Here is a 21,215-nt window from a genome sequence, read left to right as displayed (position 1 = left end):
TTGGAGGCTCCACACCAGGCTCTGATGCAACCAGCAAGAACGCTCACTACCTTACATTTGTAGAAATTTGGAAGAGTGTTTGATAACATATTAAATCTCCTAAAACTTTTAATGAAGTAAAGTTACTGTTGTGCCTTCTTTGTGATTACATCAATGTTTTGGGCTAAAGATAGATGCTCTGATTCACTGACGACCAGAAACTTGAAGCTGCTCACCCTTTCCACAGCTAGCCCCTCAATGAGAATTGTGGTGTGTTCTCCCGACTTCTCCTATCTGAATTCCGCAATCAACTCTTTGGTCTTGCTGATGTCGAGTGCAAGATTATTGTTACAACTTCACTCAACCAGCTGATGTACCTCACTCCTGTACACCTCTTCATTGCCATCTGAGATCTTGCCACAGACAGTCGTGTAATCTGTAAATTTATAGATGGCTCTTAAGCTATGCCTAACATAAAATCATGAATGTAGAGTCACTAGAGCACTGTGTTGTCAGCGAAGGGATGTTAATGTCGATCTGCACTGACTGTGGTCTTCCAATAAGGAAGTCAGGGATCGCAGTTGCAGAAGTAGGTAGAGGCTGTAAGGTTTTTTGATTTGTAGTGAGAGAATGATTGTGTTGAATATCAAGCTCCAATCAATACACAGCAGCCTGATATATGTTTTGCTGTTGTCCAGGTGCTCCAAAGAAGAATGGAAATCCAGTAAGATTACATCCACTGTACGCCTGTTTCCGTGGCTGGCAAACTGGAGTGGGTCCAGGTACTTGCTTAGGCAGGAGTTAATTCTATCCATGACCAAGTACTTAATTACAGTAAATGTGAGTACTAGAGAGCGATTGTTGGTGAGGCAGCCTATCCTGCTCTTCCTGGGCACAAGTGCGATTGATGCTTGTTTTGCTGCAACTGGGAAAGTCTGACTGCAACACTGAGAGAGTGAAGATGTCCATGAACACTCCAGCCAACTGGTTGGCACAAGTTTTCAACACCTTGCCAGGTACACCATCGGAAACAAGAGAAAATCTGGAAATTCAGACAACAGACACAAAATGCCGCAAGAACTCAGCAGGCCAGGCAGCATGTAACAAACTACAGTCGACATTTCGGGCTGAGACTCTTCAGCAGGACTGGAGAAAAAAAGATGAGGGGTCGAGTTAAAAGGTGGGGGAGGGGTGGGAGAAACGCAAGGTGATAGGTGAAACCGGGATAGGGAGGGATTAAGTAAAGAGCTGGGAAATTGATTGGTAAAAGAGATACAGGGCTGGAGAAGGGGGACTCTGATAGGTAGGTCAGAAAGCCACGGAAGAAAGAACAGTGAGGAGGAGCACCAGAGGGAGGCGATGGGCAGGCAAGGAGATAAGGTGAGAGAGGGAAAAGGGGATGGGGCATGGTGAAAGAGTGGGCCGGGGGCCCCATTACTGGAAGTTCGAGAAGTCGATGTTCATGCCATCAGGTTGGAAGCTACCCAGACGAATATAAGGTGTCATTCCTCCAACCTAAGTGTGGCCTCATCACAACAGTGGAGGTGGCCATGGATAGACATATCGGAATGGTAATGGGAAGTGGCATTAAAATGGGTGGCCACTGGGAGATCCCCCTTTTTCTAGCGGATGGAGCATAGGTGCTTGGTGAAGTAGTCTACCAATCTACGTCAGTTCTCACTGGTATGCAGGAGGCCACACCAGAAGTGCCAAACACAGTAATGACCCCAATAGACTCACAGTTGAAATGTCGCCTCACTTGGAAGGACTTTTTGGAGCCCTGAATGGTAGTGAGGGAGGAGGTGTAGGTGCAGGTGCAGGTGTAGCCCTTCTTCCACTTGCAAGGACAAGTGCCAGAAGGAGATCAGTGGGGAGGGACAAATAGACAAGAGAGTCACAGAAAGAGCAAGCCCTGTGGAAAGCAGAATGTAGATGGGGAGGAAAAGATATGCCTGGTGAAGGGATCCTGTTGGAGATGGCAGAAGTTCTGGAGAATTATGTTCAGGGCCCTGGTGAGACAACAGCTGGAATATTGTGTGCAGTTTTGGTCTCCAAATTTGAGGAAGGACATTCTAGCTATTGAGGGAGTGCAGCGTATGTTCACGAGGTTAATTCCCGGGATGGCGGGACTGTCATATGTTGAAAAATTGGAGCGACTGGGGTTGTATATACTGGAATTTAGAAGGATGAGAGGGGATCTGATTGAATCATATAAGATTATTAAGGGATTGGACATGCTAGAGGCAGGAAACATCTTCCCGATGTTGTGGAGTCCAGAACCAGAGGCCACAGTTTAAGAATAAGGGGTAGACAATTTAGAACGGAGTTGAGGAAAAACTTTTTCACACAGAGGGTTGTGGTTCTGTAATGTAAAGGATTTATAGTCTTAAAAATGAATTTAGTTTCACTGAAGCTATTAATGATTTCCACTGTAATTAATTACTGGGGCATTGGCATTGATTTTAATTATTTCTTGATCAATTTTCCATTTCCTTCCACCTGCCTCTTCATGAAAGCACTGAATAATGTTGAGGTTAGATTTTAGGTGTCTGGTCCTTCAGCGTGTGGCTATTTCACTGGCAAGATGAAGATTAGTGCACATTGTTTATTTGATAAACGAAGTTACTGCAGCATTCATCTTCTCTGCATGGTCAAAGCGTATGCATTCCAACAGCAGTACAGGACTAATTGTGCTTATTTGTTTTGTTTTAACTGGCTCAGTGATATGACAGAGATAAAACTTTTTTAAAAACTTAAAGATGCTGAACATATGAAATATAAGCAGGAAAAAAAGCCAAAAGTAGGTCAGGTAGCACCTGTGGAAAGAGAAACACAATTAACATTAAACATTTACAGTGTGTCACTTTCCACAGAAATTCCCCAGTTTTCTGAGTTTTACCAGCATCTTTTGCTTTTATTTCATTCATGTAAAATCTGTCTTAGTAATATCAAAGAATAGCACCATAAAGAAATATCATTGTCAAACTTACAATATAACAACAGACTTATTTTCACTCTTTCCTCAAATCCCTGGAATGTTTACATCTGTCTTGACACCCACCACTGAATATGTAAACACCTTTCTACAAAGTGGTACATTCTAATTGATAAATATTTTCTTATTTATTTATTGACATACAACGTGGAATAGACCCGTCCAGCCCTTCGAGCCATGCCCCCCCCCCCCAGCGATCCCCAATTTAATCCTAGCCTAATCACAGGTTATTTTCCTTCAATTTGACTTCAGTAATCTTGCCAGTCACTTTAAGTCATTCATACCTATTCACTAACCCTTCAGACACTGACATGACTTTGACTTTATTTCACTATTTAATCCTTTCTTGATTATGAAGGGCCTCTGTTATATTTCATACTTTCATATGACACAGAAGGTCATTGGGCCTATTAAGTCTATATCAGCTCTCAGTGCACTCACATACATTTTGCTGTTTTTTTCCTGTATTCTGTTTTATCTCAGAGGCTTACTAATTCCACCCTTAATCTTCTGTCACAATTTACACCAGAAGCAATACAGGGTGTCATTGGAATTTAGAAAGAAATCAGAGCACTCACAGAAAAACACATTTACGTATGTTCAGAATGCTCAAATTCCACAGAGACTGCTTAAGGCTACCTCCAGTCAAGGGAGATCAACACCAGCCTCTCCATTTAATTCACATCATTGTAATTTCCCAATCCTGGCATCATTCCAGCAATCCCGTATGTCACACCTGTGCAGAACTCATGCTTTACCTATACAAGCTCTATGTACCTTGGAATTTTGCACTTTACTGTCTACAAATTAGACGGAATAGGGCTATGTTATTCAATTTGATGCGACATTTAATGTAAATGGAACTTGTACTCTTCCAGAAAATGTCTGATTTTCTTGCCAGGTCATCCCAAAATCAATCATGCTGCTGTGCAGAGGAGCCAAGCTTGTGCACTGAAATCCAAAGATATGTTACACCAACCTATTGCAATATACATAATTATTTAATGAACCAGTCAGAAATATGCATTTGCAGCATTTGTGAGGCCTACGAAGACTTCTATTAAAGGAGTGTGTCCGAGCAGTTGCCAACCCATGGCATCCAGAGCTGGTCACCTGTCTCAGATTTTCCTTTAAGTGACCTTCCTGACTGAACCTGACTGAAGTATTTTGCTTAAAGACGTACCTGAGATGAGAACCAGGATGAGAACCAAGAGTAGAACTCTACAGGATGGGACCTAGTCAGGATCTTTCTTTTCAACAAAGGACATTGAAGACCTTGAGGTGCTACAGAGGTCTGTGCCATAATCAGTGACCTATGAATCTACAGGCCAAGCTATCTGAACCAAGGTCATAAAGTTCCGCTTAAATATGCATTCCTTAATGCTAGATGTCACTGAACACATTCAGGACCTTCCTCACAGCAGACCCACAAAGGTCCATAGAGAAGTATCAGATATCTGGAAAACTTGAATCATTTTCTTTTCCAATGTTTGTTTTAAACTGTAATGGCATTGGGTTTAGTCCTGACGAAGGGTCTCGGCCTGAAACGTCGACGGCACCTCTTCCTATAGATGCTGCTTGGCCTGCTGCATTCACCAGCAACTTTGATGTATGTTGATGGCATTGGGTTAGCTATCTGCGAATTTCCGAACTCTATTGAAGATGTTAATCTCTATCCAATATAGATAACTATGGTCACCCACACTAAAAGGAGGTTATACTGTAACCATCTACTCTTTAAAGGCTAGAACACATCCCTGTTTCTCCTCCACAGCGAACTTAGCTGCCAATACCCACCATTTAAGTGGTGGGTCAACAATCCCTACCAAGGAGCAGATACATCCAATCAACGAAGTAAATAAACACAATTCATTTATTTTTACTGATATGTATTTAAATTTAGATAAGATTCTGAAAACTCATTTAAAATTCACAGAGAATTTCTATCTTATGAAAGATTTCCAAATTATAAACAACTTCTAAAACACTAAGGATTTCCACAACACAGGCACAATTCCTATAAGATAAAATGATATACCAATGAGTGCAGATGATCAAGACGTCCATCGGAGAAATTGAATGCAGAGGAATGGATTCTAGTCAGCCCAACTTTCTGTCATTGTTCTCATTGTTCCTTGACCATTCCTAACAACCCTGACTGCTCCCTAACATTTACACTGTTTTTGGTACTTGGTGACTTCGCCTGTATCTGATGTTATTTTTCAGTTACATTTTTCAGGACGGTGAATACATTGTTTAGTTAAGCCGAAGCAAATCCCATTTGTTTTTTCTTGATTAAATAATGGGCCAAAAAAGACCCTGTTGTTCACCTGAATCCCCCCGCCCCCCGCCAACACCCCTCAGGCTTGGATAGTGAATATCCATTAGAAAACAGAAGCAAGTTATGTAATAGAGCAAACTGCTACATGATTCAATTTGTTTGCCAATTTCTGATTAATTATCTGTTCAAATTATTGATTCATTTTACACAATAATTTAGAGAAGCTACCTGTACCTAGATCAAAATGTTCACCTTTAAAATTCATCGGTTTTGTGTAGTGCTGACCCATTTTGGACTGCAGCAACAGCTAGTTTTGAAAGGTGATTTTCCTTAGATTTTCAATATATTGTAATAATACTTTAGAATCCAAGTGGAAATAACAGAAGAAACAAACTAAATATAAATTAAGTATCAATTGTGCTCTGTGTATTGCTGGAATCTATGTGCCTGTTGTAAGCAATTTTTTTAATTGTACTTTCTTGCTGTACTTGTGCACATGACAATAAATTTGACAAGCTATTTTGACTTGGAACAAGATACTCCTGAACTCTTGGACAGTTAAACAAAAGTGTTAGGAAATACGCAAGTTGTGAAATCAGTCTGCCAAAGTCTATTTATAAACTTGGTGATGCAATCAAATAAGGTAATATAAAGGAAAATCCAAAGAGGTCACCGGATGCATTTCCTGTTTAAAAAAAAATTCCCAACACTAAGAGTACAGTATATAAACAGGTTGACAAAAGATCAAAACCATCAGATCTCAGGTATCAATTCAACAAGTTCCATAAGCAAGCTACCTGGTAAACCAATAACCAGCAATGAACAAACTCCAGAAACTTGCCCCGGTAGCTATGCTTTTGCTGATTATACTCAGCACGTTCAGCCACTCAGTATCAGCTGGTAAGTCTTAAAGATGCCTCTTTATTCATTCTTACAAATCAGATTTTACAAAGATATTGACTTGTATTACATGCAGACCATTGTTTCTTATTCTTCCAGTTTCACATGCAGATTGCTGCCTCAATTATTCAAAGCATCGATTGCCACGGAAATTAATCTCTGGTTACTTGGAGCAAAATTCCAATGAAATATGTGAAATAGATGCAATTATGTAAGTACAACATAATATATTGCATATGATTTTGTAGAACTAAATTTATTAGAGTCTTCAGTCAATGAAACATTGATTTAAATATCTTACAGACTCTATACCATCAGAGGAAGAGCAGTGTGTGTAGATCCAGATGAGCCCTGGGTGAAGAGAATACTGTATTTTTTGAGGTAAGAGCACAGCTTTAAGCATTCAGCAAATGCATTGACCTATTACAATGAGAAAGCTCCTGTGATGTTCTGAAATGTATAGTGATAACAATCAAGACAAAGGTGGCACCACAATCAGATTCCCATATATATATCTTAAAAATGTAACTTTCTTCACCAAATTCCTATAAAATCCATAAAATTCTCAGTGATTTTTAGTATTTCGAGAAAAAAATTCACACTTCTATTGATTTTTCTTGTTATAACATTTGATTATTTGAAACTTATTGTTCCTCTTTTCTTCCAGCAAAAAACTGAAAACCCTGTTGAATCATTGAGCTGCATGTTGAGAAAAGAAGTTATCTGCTACAGATGGATTTTTCTGACAAAACCTCCTGCATAGCATCTATGCCCAGACAAAATGTTTGTTGAAACTGATGTAATTTGTATTACTCATAATTGATGCAAAAGCTGTTTTATTGTATGTTCTATTGAACATGGTAAAGTAATTTAATTGTGGAGCCTTATTTATTTTCTGCTACATTTTGCTAATATTAAATTAAATGCAATTCATATTGTTATAATTACCTGTATATTTATCTGTTACTTTCAGTGTAATTTATTGGAAAGTGTAAAATAGGCAGGAATATTTCTGAGTTTAAATATGACCGTGTTAATTGACACTTCTGTTTAAATTAAATAAATTAAGTGAATGAATAATAAAGAGAATTATTTCAATTTCTTTTTCTTCTGTAATTTGTTTTAAACATTGTGTTAGCCTCTCTTACAGAAACATTTGATGCAAAGTTGCCACAACTGTAAACACTATGTGGTTCAGCACAAACTTTGCTGCAGCATCATCAAGCATGAGAAGGAAGCAAATGAAGTACAGGGGATTGATTTGATAAAATGCTGAAGGTTTCCAGATTGAGAATCAGAATCAGGTTTAATATCATTGGCATATGTTATGAAATTTGTTCCTTTGCGAACAGCAGTACAGTGCAATACATAATAAAAAAACTATTAAAATACTCTAAGAAATACACATAATAAATTAAACTAAATAAGTCGTACAAATAGAGAGAAAAAGTAGTGTTCATGGATTGATTGTCTGATGGCAGAGTGGAAGAAGCTGTTCCTAAAGTGTTGAGTGTGTGTATTCATTCTCCTGTACCTCCTTCTTGATGGTGGCAATGAGAAGAGGGTACTGTATATCTTGGATGATGGGGTCCTTAATGATGGATGCCACCTTTTTGAGGCATCACCTTTTGAAATCGTCCTCAAAACGAGGCAGGCTTGTGTCCATGATGGAGCTGGCTAGGTGTGAAGCTTTATGTACTGTAGCTTTCTCTGATCCTGCGCAGTGGTCCCTCCATACCAGACAGTGAAGCAACCAGTTATAATGCTCTCCATTTGTAGAAACTTAGTAGAGTTTTTGGTGACATACCAAATCTCCTCAAACCCCTCATGAAATATAGCCACTCTCGTGCCTTCTTTGTAATTGCAGCAATATGTTAGACTCAGGATAGATCTTCAGCCTTCCCCCTTCTGATCCTGCGATGAGAACTGGTGTATATTTCCTTGACATCCCCTTCTACGTTCTACAATCAGTTCCTTGGTCTTCCTGATATTGAGTGCAAGGATGAGTTCATAATTCCGATTCATCCAGGTTAGTCTGTTGTCATATCCATCAGGATATATTGAAATTGCTTGCTTGCTTAAAACTTTCAGTGTAAGCAGTATACATGGTAACAATAAATACAATAATAAGTATAGTGACAAGCGCAAAAACAATGGAACAGTACAGAGTAAGGTAACAAAGTGGTATAACAGAAGAGGTAGAACTAAGAATTTGAAATTGTGGCAGCGTCACCAGTGATCTGAAAGAGATGAATGATTCAGAAATGAGATCATACAACCATATGACATAGGTGCAGAACGAGGCCAATCAGCCCATCAAGTTTTCTCTACCATTCCATCATGGCTGATTCTTTACCATTCTCAGCCCCATTCTCCTGCCTTCTTCCCATAACCTTTGATACCCTTGCTAATCAAGAACATATAAACCTCTGCTTTAAATACACCTAATGACTTGGTCTCCACAGCCATCTGAAGAAATGAATTCCACAGATTTACAACCCTCTGGCTAAAGAAATTCCTCCTCATCTCTGTTATTAAGAGACATCCATCTATTCTGAAGCTGTGCTTGTTTAATTTCTGCCAAAGGGAAGAATTAAACAATAAAAAGGAGTATTTAAACTTTCCACCACTTGTTATATTCTGTAACTCCAAAACAATAAGCTAATTTACAGGACAAGACGTGAGTCCAAATTGTGAGTCTAATTTTCTATTTCACCTTAAGAGAAGCGCACAGATATCACGTGGTGGTGAGATGACATACAGATAATCTGTAATGAATTATGTAAACAACAAAGAATGCTTAATGAAACAATATATTTACAATATTACTGAAATATTAAACACATAACACTCCTCCCTGTATAGCTATAACCTCTAACTCAATACAGAATGCATCTCAATTATAAACACAGTATACTATTTCATACAACTACTATACAGACGTCTAAGGCATAGTAAATTTTAAATTATCCCATTCAGAACATCCCCATTAAAGATTTAATCACTGTGGAGAATTTTTTACTCTTGTGGAATAACGTCTTTTCTGACAAGGGATGTCACAATACTTAGTACATGAGACTTGTGGCTGTAACAACAATCTCAGGTTCTAGGGCCTCCTCCGTGGTGATTGTAGGGGTTGACTCTGAGAGGATGAAATTGGTTCTGACAGCTCTGGATATCTTTTCCCTCCTTCCTTTTTCTTATTCTAGTTTGTGCATTTTGATGTTGGGAAGGTGCACTTTGTTCACTGGAGTGTTCTCTTATTAATCTTTCTATTGCTCCCTTTACAATCTGATCTCAGATGGGTTATTCATCCACAACATCATCCGATGAATCCTCTGTTTTCAAAGCTCCATTGACTCCTTTCTTTTTTGTCCTTCCATTCATCCAGCTGAACTTTAGTCTTTGCATCTACTTTTACAAGCAGATTTTTGTCTTCCACTTGAAGTTCATGCAATAACCTTAATGCACACAGAGTAGATTCTGGCCTGCTGAATTCCTCCAGCATTTTGTGTGTGTTGTTTGGATTTCCAGCATCTGCTCTTTTTCACTTACTTATGACCTTTAAACCTGCATTGGTCTGGTGTATGTGCGCCCCTGCCACAACAGTTACACAATTTGTTTGACCAAGCACACTTCTATTTAGACATTGCAATTTTGCTTTCACTCACTTTCATTCCTGACTTCAACTCGATTGCATCTCTGTCTGCTGCTTTCATTGACATAGCAATTTCAACTTCTCTTTTAAATGTAACGTGTGTTTCAGCCATTTTTGAATGCTTTCATGTAAGATTCCATGAACTAAACGAACTCTCAGTGCACAATTTAGCCCAACTGACAATGCTCAGTCACTTCACTTCTACCATGGATGCTGAAATGCATTCCCTTTCCTTTTGATTCCACCATGAAACCTAAATCATTCTGCAATCAACAATTCTTTATGTTCTGAATTACTTTCACAGTGTCAGCAAAGCTCAGTTCAGGTGATAAGATTGGAGCAGTTAAACTTTCGAAGCAAACTATATGCCGTAAACTCAAAGCAAAATTGATACTTGATTATCATTGGTTATTTCATTTGCTTTGAAATTAGCTCAGTATATGTGAGCCAGTTATCCAGTTGAGCAATCCTTCCAATGTAGCCAGCCATTTCTGCTCTTTCTTTTATTGTTATCACCTGGTATACATTGTATATGAACCTGTGAACTCTACTGCTTTCTACCTTTATTTTAACTTAACTACCTGTGTACATGCTGTGCTGTGCTGTTTTTTTTTTACTCACCGTTCTTCACTGAACATATTTTTAACTCGAATTACTGGCTGCACGTTAACAGGTCTGTAGTCATCCCAGGCTCATTTTTAAAATACCTCATCGCCACTGTTAGGTTTTCTAACTCCAAAACATTACACTAATTGAAAGGAAAACACGGGAGTCCAAAATGTGAGTCTAACTTTGCACTTTACTTTAAATGAAGCGCACACATATCATGTGGTGGTGTGACGATGTTTGCCAGTTATGTAGTTTTACAGATATCCTGCAATGCTTAATCAAACAAGATATCTACATTACTGAATTATTAAATACACAATACTACTGCTTTGTTTAAGATGACTCTGTTTTTCACCAAATGGGGAACAACTGTCATGGACCTGCATTCTTTCTCTCTATGCCACTGCATATTCAAACACCAATTTACAACAAATTCTTTGCATTCATATTTTCTCTACTTTTTCTTATTCTTTGGCTTTGCTCACTTTTCATGTCTTCTCTTTTCATCTCCTTCATATTTTTAATACATGCACAATCTACAGTTGTGTCAATTTTTGTTGACACATTGATGAGATTAAATATGAATGGAATTTTGGTTTCACACAATAGTTTATAAGGCATAGTAGAAATATACCGTGAGCTATAAGACACCACAAGTTGCTGGCTGGTTCATGCAGCTTTTCTGTTATACTTTATGAACATGACAGCTCCCCATTCCAGAAATTCCTAAAGTATCTCAAAAAGGTTGTTTTGGTATTTAACCTCTTTTATACTCCCATAATCCCAATCAACCACTCAACATAGGAAGACAATAACTAAACACATGCAGTAAAGAAATTGCTGTTGGAATTTTCATTTTGCATTTTATTTTCTTCCTTTTTATGTCTGTTCTCCATCCCTCTCTGTCTGGCCTTTTAGTTTCTCTTTCAGCAAATGATTTGACTCTCAGTTACCCAGTTCTTTTGAATTTATCCTGGCTCAAGGCAATCCACACAATTTCATTCAACTACAAGTGAAATTCTGCATATCCTGGAAATACAAAGCAACACACACATCATCAGGACTGGACAAAAAGGTGAGGAATCAGAGCAGGAAAGTGTGGGGAGGGGAGGAAGATCCACAAGGTGACAGGTGAAACCAAGAGGGGTGAAGTAAAAGCTGGAAGATGGATTACTGAAAGAGATACAGGGCTGGAGAAGGGGGAATCTGATAGGAGAGGACAGAAGGACATCAAAGAAAGGAAAGGAGAAGCAGCACCAGAGGGAGGTGATTGGCAGGCAGGGAAGGAGTTAAGGTGAGGGAGGGAAATGGTAATGGGGAAAAGTGAAAGAGGGCATTGCCGGAAGTTCGAGAGATCGATGTTCATGCCATCAGGTTGGATGCTACCCAGATGGACAAAGAATAATGTGCTGGACATGGAGTCTGGTGGGGTGGTAGGAGAGGAGAAGAGGAACCCTATCCCTGGTGAGGGCGAGAGGGAGAGGGAGGATGGGGTGAGGTTGGACATGCATGAAGAGGAATTGATGTGGTTGAGGGCAGTATTGATGGTGGAGGAAGGCAAGCCCCTTTCTTTGAAGATGGAGGACATTTCCTTAGCTCTGCACCTGATCTTTCATTCGCCTGCTCTTCCTTTGTAGCTGCCTATTTTGTTTTTAATCCTCATCCCCATTATATATTTTTAACCATACTTTCAGGCACAACATTTGAGATTACAGCTACTAACCATATCAGCATGTTTCAGTATTTTTGCACTCTATGCATTTATCTATTGCCAATCTCTTTCAACCTGTGTTCCCCACGTTTCTTTTTCAGCTTCAAATAATCCTTACTTTACTTCAGATGCCCTGTGGCATTTGACACCTTAAATTTACATAAAAGTTTTGTAGCAAGTTGAAATGGCCAGTTGCAACTCCAGGATGTTGCTTCCTTTGTAGACTCCTTCTCACTGGATCAAGTATTTACATACACGTTAACACAGAGAAGTGTTGCCTTCTGTTGTCATGGCTGCACCGGACGTATTTTACCAAAAACAAGAACATCACATAAACTGCTCTGCTCCAATCAGGTAGAACATTTATTTAAAGATTCTTATGAATTCAACTGCAAGAACTAGATTTTTCTTGAACCTTGAACATTGAAACCAGTTCAGCATAATTATGGATAAACTAAAATGAGACCCAGTCATTAGGAAATAAAACCTGCACACAACTGATACATTCTGGCTCGTGAAACCACTCATTCTGATTCCGTTCTGTTGAAACTACATAGGGAAAGACAATAGACAAACGTTACTGCTATTAGCATATTCTTCAATGTGTATCCCCCCTCACTTAATGCACAGTTCAGTTCAGGTCACATTTCTCACTTAACCTGGTTAGGTGTATATTCATGGAGTCATTCTTCAACACTATAACAAAAGGAGCAAATGTACGGTGTCTGGCTTTTAGAACAGACACCAGTATTGAATATTCAAAGTTTCGGCTAGTTGGCCAAAACTCCAACAGAACAACATGAGAGAGGTCTGGAGGGGGATAAGGACCATCACTGGGTTCCGGCAAACTTGCAACAGAGGAGCTGAAGGCAGTGTGGACAGGGCCAACGAACTTAACCTGTTCTTTAACAGATTTGACATTGTGGCCCCTGCCCATCCCCCACATGAGTCATCTGTTGTCGGACCCCAACCGACACATATTCCACTCTCCCCTCCTACCCCCCCTCACAGTCCCCCACCCTGCTCTCATGACTATACCCCTTCCCCACACGAAACCACCATGGTGGGCTTCACAGCTGAACAGGTGAGAAGACAGCTGAAACGTCTCAACCCAAGCAAGGCTGCAGGACCGGATGGTGTCAGTACCAGGGTGCTCAAAGCCTGTGCCCCTCAGCTATGTGCAGTACTTCGCCATGTATTCGACCTGAGCCTGAGGCTCCAGAGGGTTCCTGTGCTGTGGAAGACATCCTGCCTCGTCCCTGTGCCGAAGACGCCGCGCCCCAGTGGCCTCAATGGCTACAGACCGGTGGCATTGACCTCCCACATCATGAAGACCCTGGAGAGACTTGTTTTGGAGCTGCTCCGGCCTACGGTCAGGCCACACTTAGATCCCCTCCAGTTCACCTACCAGCCCCGACTAGGAGTGGAGGATGCCATCGTCTACCTGCTGAACCGTCTCTACGCCCACCTGGACAAGCCAGCGAGCACTGTCAGGGTCATGTTTTTTGACTCCTTCAGTGCATTCAACACCATCTGCCCTGCTCTGCTGGGGGAGAAGCTGACAGCGATGCAGGTGGATGCTTCCCTAGTGTCATGGATTCTTGATTACCTGACTGGCAGACCACAGTTCATGTGCTTGCAACACTGTGTGTCCGACAGAGTGATCAGCAGCACTGAGGCTCCACAGGGGACTGTCTTGTCTCCCTTTCTCTTCACCATTTACACCTCGGACTTCATCTACTGCACAGAGTCTTGTCATCTTCAGAAGTTTTCGGATGACTCTGCCATAGTTGGATGCATCAGCAAGGGAGATGAGGCTGAGTACAGGGCTACGGTAGGAAACTTTGTCACATGGTGTGAGCAGAATTATCTGCAGCTTAATGTGAAAAAGACTAAGGAGCTGGTGGTAGACCTGAGGAGAGCTAAGGTACCGGTGACCCCTGTTTCCATCCAGGGGGTCAGTGTGGACATGGTGGAGGATTACAGATACCTGGGGATACGAATTGACAATAAACTGGACTGGTCAAAGAACACTGAGGCTGTCTACAAGAAGGGTCAGAGCCATCTCTACTTCCTGAGGAGACTGAGGTCCTTTAACATCTGCCGGACGATGCTGAGGATGTTCTACGAGTCTGTGGTGGCCAGTGCTATTATGTTTGCTGTTGTGTGCTGGGGCAGCAGGCTGAGGGTAGCAGACACCAACAGAATCAACAAACTCATTCGTAAGGCCAGTGATGTTGTGGGGATGGAACTGGACTCTCTAACGGTGGGGTCTGAAAAGAGGATGCTGTCCAAGTTGCATGCCATCTTGGACAATGTCTCCCATCTAGTACATAATGTACTGGTTGGGCACAGGAGTACATTCAGCCAGAGACTCATTCCACCGAGATGCAACACAGAGTGTCATAGGAAGTCATTCCTGCCTGTGGCCATCAAACTTTCCAACTCCTCCCTTGGAGGGTCAGACACCCTGAGCCAATAGGCTGGTCCTCGACATTTTTCCTGGCATAATTTACATATTACTATTTAACTATTTATGTTTTTATTACTATTTATTATTTATGGTGCAACTGTAATGAAAACCAGTTTCCCCCAGGATCAATAAAGTATGACTATGACTATGACTATGCTGCCATTGTAAATATGTAATTCTGTAAATTTATCTGACTGTATTCAGTATGTTAATTTGGTGATTGTAACAATGAAAACAGTAGTTACTTGTGTTGAAGAAGTATAAAACATTGTGTCAGGAGAGTACGATTTATAAGATCATAAAACCATAAGATGTAGGAGCAGAATTAAACCATTTGGCCCATTGACTCTGCTCTGCCATTTCATCTGGCTGATCCAATTGTCCTCTCAGCCTCATTCTCCTGCCTTTGCCCTGTATCCCTTCATGCTCTAAACAATCAAGAATCTACCAACTTCTGCCTTAAATATACATGAGGACCTGGCCTCCTTAGCTGCCTGTGGCAAGGAGCTCCACAGATTTACCACTCTGCCTCCAGAAATTCCTCCTCATCTTCATTCTAAAAGGATGCCCTCTATTCTGGGGCTGTGTTCTCTGGTCTTAAACTCTTCCACCCTAGGAAACATCTTCCCCACATCCACTCTACCAAGGCCTATCACCATTCGACAGGTTTCAATGAGGGCACCCCTCAATTTTCTGAATTCTAGTGAACACAGGCCCGGAGCCATCAAACATTCTTCATATGAGAAGCCATTTAATCCTGAAACCCTTTTTGTGGGCCTCCTTTGGATCCTCTCCAGTTTCAGCATATCTTTCCTAAGGTCAGGGGCCCAAACCTGATCACAATACTCCAGGTGAAGCTAGAATCCTTCCTGTAATACCATGGGTTCATAGCTTGTTAAGCAGCCTCATGTGCGGCACCTTGTCAAAGGCCTTCGGAAAATCCAAGTAAACAACATCCACTAACCTGCTAGTAATATCAAAGCAGTTAGACCGTAGGACCATAAGATATAGGAGCAGAATCAGGCCATTTGGCCCATCGAGTCAGCTCTGCCGTTTCATCATGGTTGATCCAGTTTTCCTCTCAGCCCCATTCCCTTGCCTTTCTTTGTATCCCATCATGCCCTGGCCAGTCAAGAACCTATCAAGCTCTTTCTTAAATATATATGACTTGGCCTTCATAACTGCCCGTGACAAAGAATTCCACAGATTCACCTCTCTCTGGCTAAAGAAATTCCCCCTTAACTTCCTTCGAAAAGGACGCCCCTCTATTCTGAGGCTACGACCTTTGGTGTTAGACTCTCCCACCACAGGAAACATCTTCTTCACATCCACTCTGTCAAGGCCTTTCACCATTTGATAGTTTCAATGAGGTTACCCTCATTCTTCTGAATTCTAGTGAATACAGGCCCAGCACATCCTTTCTAAGATGAGGAGCCCAAAACTGTTTACAATACTCAAATGAGACCTCACCAGTGTTTTATAAACTCTCAATATTACATCCTTGCTTTTATATTCTAGTCCTCTTGAAATGAGTGCGAACATCACATTTGCCTTCCTCATCACAGATTCAAACTGCAAATTAACCTCCAGGGAATCCTGCACAAGGACTCCCAAGTCCCTTTGCACATCAGTTTTTTGCATTTTCTCTCCATTTAGGAAAAAAGTCAGCCCTTTCAATTCTTCTACCAAAGCACATGACCATACACTTCTCGACACTGTATTCAATCTGCCATGCATTTTCCTATTCTCCTAATCTGTCCAGTCCTTCTGTAGCCTCTCTTCTTCCTCAGAACTACTTGCCCCTTCACCTATCTTCATAGCATCTGAAAAATTTGCAACAAAGCCATCAATTCCATCATCAAAATTATTGACGTAGGAATTGGTCCCAACGCAGACACATATAATTTTGTTTCTTCTGCCTCTCCTCCTTCTTGGAGTGACATTTGCAATTTTACAGTCTTCCAGAGCCATTATAGAATCTAGTGATTCTTAAAATACCATTACTAATGCCTCCATAATCTCTTCAGCCACCACTTTCAGAACCCTAAGGTGTACACCATCTGGTCCAGGTGACTTACCTACCTTCAGATCTTTCTGTTTTCCCAAGAACCTTCTCTCTAGTAATGGTATCTTCACACACTACATGGCCCTTGACATCATACTGCTAGTTTCTTTCAGAGTGAAAACTGATGTAAAATACTTAATCAGTTCATCCACCATTTCCTTGTCCTCCATTACTCCCACTCCACTATCGTTTTCCCACAGTCCAATATCCACTCTCACCTCTCTTTTACACTTTATTATCTGAAGAAACTTCTGGTATCCTCTTTAATATTATTCCATATTTATCTTCTTAATGACTTTTTTAGTTGCCTTCTGTTGGTTTTTAAAAACTTCCCAATCTTCTAACTTCCCACTAATTTGTGCTCTATTATGTGCCCTCTCTTTATCGTCATATTCAATCTTTATCTTCTTAATGGCTTTTTTAGTTGACTTCTGTTGGTTTTTAAAAGCTTCCCAATCTTCTAACTTTTCACTAATCTTTGCTCTATCATATGCTCTCGCTTTATCTTTGATCATCGTGGACTCTCTTTCTCCTGGTGGTTTGCAATACAAATAAAGCATTTGGTTCTTCCCAGTTACAGCTTCTGTGTGGTTCAGTTTTCATCAGACACAACAGAGGATATTTGCTTTCAATTTAGTGAGAGATCACAGCCTGTGCCATGACAAATGACTTTACAGGGGCATAATGGAAGTTACATTTTCATAACGGAAGTATCTGTTTGAGTGTAGAATGCCTTGCACCCATTAACAGAAAATAAATCTAGGTTATCTGCTCACTTACTCATCACAGCTCTCACTCGATGGCTGACAAATCCATTGCTATAAATTGCAAATAAAGTCATTTTTTTATTTGACTAATATACCCCAACAGATTATCAGTGATGGCTCATTAATGACCTTAAATTTTCATGTTCAGTGAGCAGCTACAGGTATCAAGTTGCGGAAGACAACGAAAAGGTAAATAGGCAGTTGCTAACATGTGGTCTGTGAGGCTGTGTATTCATATTTGCTAGTGATGTACTATACCAGACAGCACGCTGATTCACACAGAGCAGCATCTCAGCCTTGGAATATTCAAAGTGCTTTACAACCAATCAAGTACCTTCAGAAGTTGAGCTTTAACTGAATAATGCTAAAAGTACCAAAAATATGGTTCTGATTTTCCATGTGTATGGTCTATACATGCATACACAGTACAGGTGTCCCCCGCTTTTCGAATGTTCGCTTTACGAAACCTCACTGTTACGAAAGACCTACACTAGTACCCTGTTTTCGCTTTCAGAAGGTGTTTTCACTGTTATGAAGAAAGGCAGCGCGTGAAAAAAAGCTGCACACCATAAAAGGCAGCGCGCACCCCGAGCAGCCGCTTTCCCTCAGATTTGGAACGGCATTGCTGAAACACGTTGAAACACGTTGCATTGAGCAGCCGTTAGCAAGATGAGTTCTAAGGTGTCGGAAAAGCCTGAAAGAGCTCGTAAGGGTGTTACACCTAGAATAAAACTAGGTATAATTAAGCGTTTCGATCGTGATGAACGAAGCAAAGACAAAGTGAGTTTGGCTTGTGGAAGCTGACGAAGATGATGTTGAAGAGGTTTTGGCATCCCATGACCAAGAATTGATAGATGAAGATCTGATGCAATTGGAAGAGGAAAGGATAACAATCGAAACTGAATGTAGTAGCGAAAGTGAGGTCATCCAGGAACTGAACGTGAAGCAACTGTGTGAGATTTTCGCTGCAATGATAAAGTACAACTTTAATTTTGAAAGGGTACATAGGTTTAAGGGATATTTGCAGGATGGTTTGAGTGCTTACAAAGAACTGTGTGATATAAAAATGCACGAGGCTCCGCAGTCAAGCAAGTCTTTCACGTCAGCCACAGCAGACGACGAACCTCGACCTTCGACATCGAGGCAGGCAGTCATAGGAGAAGATGAGCTGCCTGCCCTGATCGACGATGAGATGACACCCCCGTGTCCCACCACCCCAACCCCCGGGCCCTGGACAGATACTGTACCGATTCGCGGAGAATACAGCGGTAGCCGGGAGGCACATAGCACATCTTTAAGAAAAAAGCTTAAACTGCGTGGGAAATAGTAAGAGAACTGAGAAAGCAGGGGACGGGAACAGGACGAGAGAAGGATATTAGGAGGAGACTGAGTTCTCCGAAGACAACCCTCACCACCTCCAGAAGAACCATAAGGTTTGGTTAACTTTAAAAGTGCTGATAAACTAAATGGAAGCAAAAATAGACGGTGATATACCTATCTTGAGAAATACGTGTTATAATGTGGTTTTTATATTACACAATTTTTTAAAAATTCATTTATTCATTCCTTTTCCCCACCTAAATGAGAATATATACATGGGAGGAACACACAGGGAAATCATTTCTGTGTAATGGACGTAGTTTTTTTTACTTACTTTTCTAGGTACTGCAACGGGAGCCCTCAACTCACAGGTAGGAGGTACTATCCCCCACAGCTAGACTTTTCTTCTAGCCCAACCCAGGGTCATCTAGAGACCCCAGCCTTGGAATCACACCTTCGTTACCTTTTTTTTATTATTCGCGTTTCTTGGCTCTTATTTGTTCAGGGAGTAGATCGATTAAGTTATATTCTGCAAATTTCAATGATATACTAACAGATAAATACACATGGCTAAGGACAAAGTAAAATTTATTTCTTTTAATGTCAATGGGCTGTTGAATCCAGTCAAGCGCAGTAAAACTCTATCAAAAATGAAAAAAGAACAAGCCCAATTATATAACTAATTGATATATGGAGGGACCTTTTCCTCGACAGAAGGGATTACACTCATTATTCTGCCCCCTCCCCCATTCCGTATATACAATAATAGACTATTTCATAACACTTGGAAAAGATAGAGACAAAATAATCACCTGTGGAATTGGGACAATAAATGTAAGTGACCGTACACCTATATATTTATCTGTTGATTTTGACCTACAACCAAAGAACACTATTTGGAAATTAAATTCAAGTCTACTCAATGATCCCTATTTTAAGGAACAAATTAAAAAAGAAATTGGTCTTTACTTAGAATTCAATGATAATGGAGAGGTTTCACCTCCCATTCTATGGGATACTCTGAAGGCTGTTTTAAGAGGGAAAATTATAGCGACATCTTCATATAAGAAAAAAAGTAAGGAATAGAACATTAGAGGAATTACAAAATAAGCTGAAGGAACTAGAAAAAACACAAATTGAGTTTGGCACAGAATATACTAGAGGAAATTTTAAAAATTAGGAATTAAATTAATAGTTTGGCTACACAAGAAATTAGAAAAAAAATAATGTTTCTGAAACAGAGATACTACGAAAGTGGATCTAAATCTATGAAAATACTGGCGTGGAAACTGAAAAAAAGGATAGCAGAAAATACAGTTCATAGAATTAGGGATCCAAGAACAAAAGTGATAAATATAAGCTAAGTGAAATTCATGAAGCTTTTGAAATGTTTTACAAAACTCTACATTCCAAAGTTACAGGGGGAAACTTAACCCAAATTGACACCTTCCTGAATTCTTTAGAGTTACCCACTTTAAGCAAAGAACGAAATAGAAAGATGACTGCTGACATAACTGAAGCTGAACCAAAAACTGCAATTAGTAGGCTTAAATTAAGCAAGACACCAGGATCAGATGGATATACGGCAGAGTGGTATGAAGAGTTTAGAAGTGGGTTAATCCCTATTTTACTCCCCGCACTGAACTGGGCCCTAAGAAAGGCACAAATGTCACCCAGCTGGATGGAGGCGATAATCTCAGCTACACCAAGAAAAGGCAAGGATAAAATGGAATGTGGGTCATTTAGACCAATATCTGTTCTTAATGTGGATTATAGAGTATTTACCTCCATCATGGCCAAACGATTAGAAAAGTTTCTACCTACACTGATACATAATGATCAGACAGGTTTCATACAACAACGACAAACACAAGACAATATACGAAGGACACTTCCCATTATGGATCATATAAAAAAAATGAAATTGAAGCAATAGTGATAAGCGTGGACACTGAAAAGGCATTTGATTTGGTTAATTGGAATTTTCTCTATAGAGTTTTACATAGATTTGGTCTGCATGACACCATTATTAAAACTATACAGGCACTATACCACAATCCTACTGCCAGGATTAAAATCAATGGATATTTATCTAATAGTTTTACCCTAGAAAGGGGCATGAGACATGGTTGTGCATGGTCACCACTACTCTTCGCATTATATCTGGAACCATTAGCTCAATACATCAGACAAAATGAAGATATCAAAGGGAATTACTATTAAAGGGACAGAGCATAAATTGACCTGTTACACAGATGACATTTTGATCTATCTAGGGCAACCAACGGACTCTTTACCTAAATTGATGCAATCCTTTGAACAATATGGCCAATTATCAGGATACAAGATCAACATAAATAAAACCCAATTGCTTTCATATAACTATAGTCCACCAGGAGAAAATGAAAGTAGATATCCCTGGGCATGGCAGACAGAGACTTTCAAATAATTGGGCAT

The 21,215-nt window shown here is 40.2% G+C and overlaps 1 protein-coding gene across 1 annotated transcript; it reads left to right on the top strand.

Moving 5' to 3' along the window:
- The first annotated feature begins 6,021 nt into the window (after positions 1-6,021).
- Positions 6,022-6,928, top strand: LOC134344837 (C-C motif chemokine 20-like). Its single transcript, XM_063044948.1, has 4 exons — positions 6,022-6,155; positions 6,255-6,366; positions 6,459-6,536; positions 6,823-6,928. Exons 1-4 carry the CDS (start codon positions 6,074-6,076, stop codon positions 6,851-6,853), a joined length of 303 nt encoding a protein of 100 aa, XP_062901018.1. The 5' UTR covers positions 6,022-6,073; the 3' UTR covers positions 6,854-6,928.
- The last annotated feature ends 14,287 nt before the right edge of the window (positions 6,929-21,215 follow it).

Source organism: Mobula hypostoma, chromosome 4 (genome assembly GCF_963921235.1).
Source record: "Mobula hypostoma chromosome 4, sMobHyp1.1, whole genome shotgun sequence".
In the NCBI taxonomy this organism is placed as follows: domain Eukaryota; kingdom Metazoa; phylum Chordata; class Chondrichthyes; order Myliobatiformes; family Myliobatidae; genus Mobula; species Mobula hypostoma.
Note: the sequence above shows the minus strand (reverse complement) of the source record. Positions and strands in the feature narration are given on the sequence as shown.

What these genes read in the sequence shown, in the direction of transcription:
- LOC134344837 (XM_063044948.1), top strand. Translation starts at nt 6,074, where the DNA reads ATGAACAAACTCCAGAAACTTGCCCCGGTAGCTATGCTTTTGCTGATT. An exon ending in TGTGAAATAGATGCAATTAT is followed by an intron (nt 6,367 to 6,458) that starts GTAAGTACAACA and finishes AATATCTTACAG; the next exon opens with ACTCTATACCATCAGAGGAA. An exon ending in AGAATACTGTATTTTTTGAG is followed by an intron (nt 6,537 to 6,822) that starts GTAAGAGCACAG and finishes CTTTTCTTCCAG; the next exon opens with CAAAAAACTGAAAACCCTGT.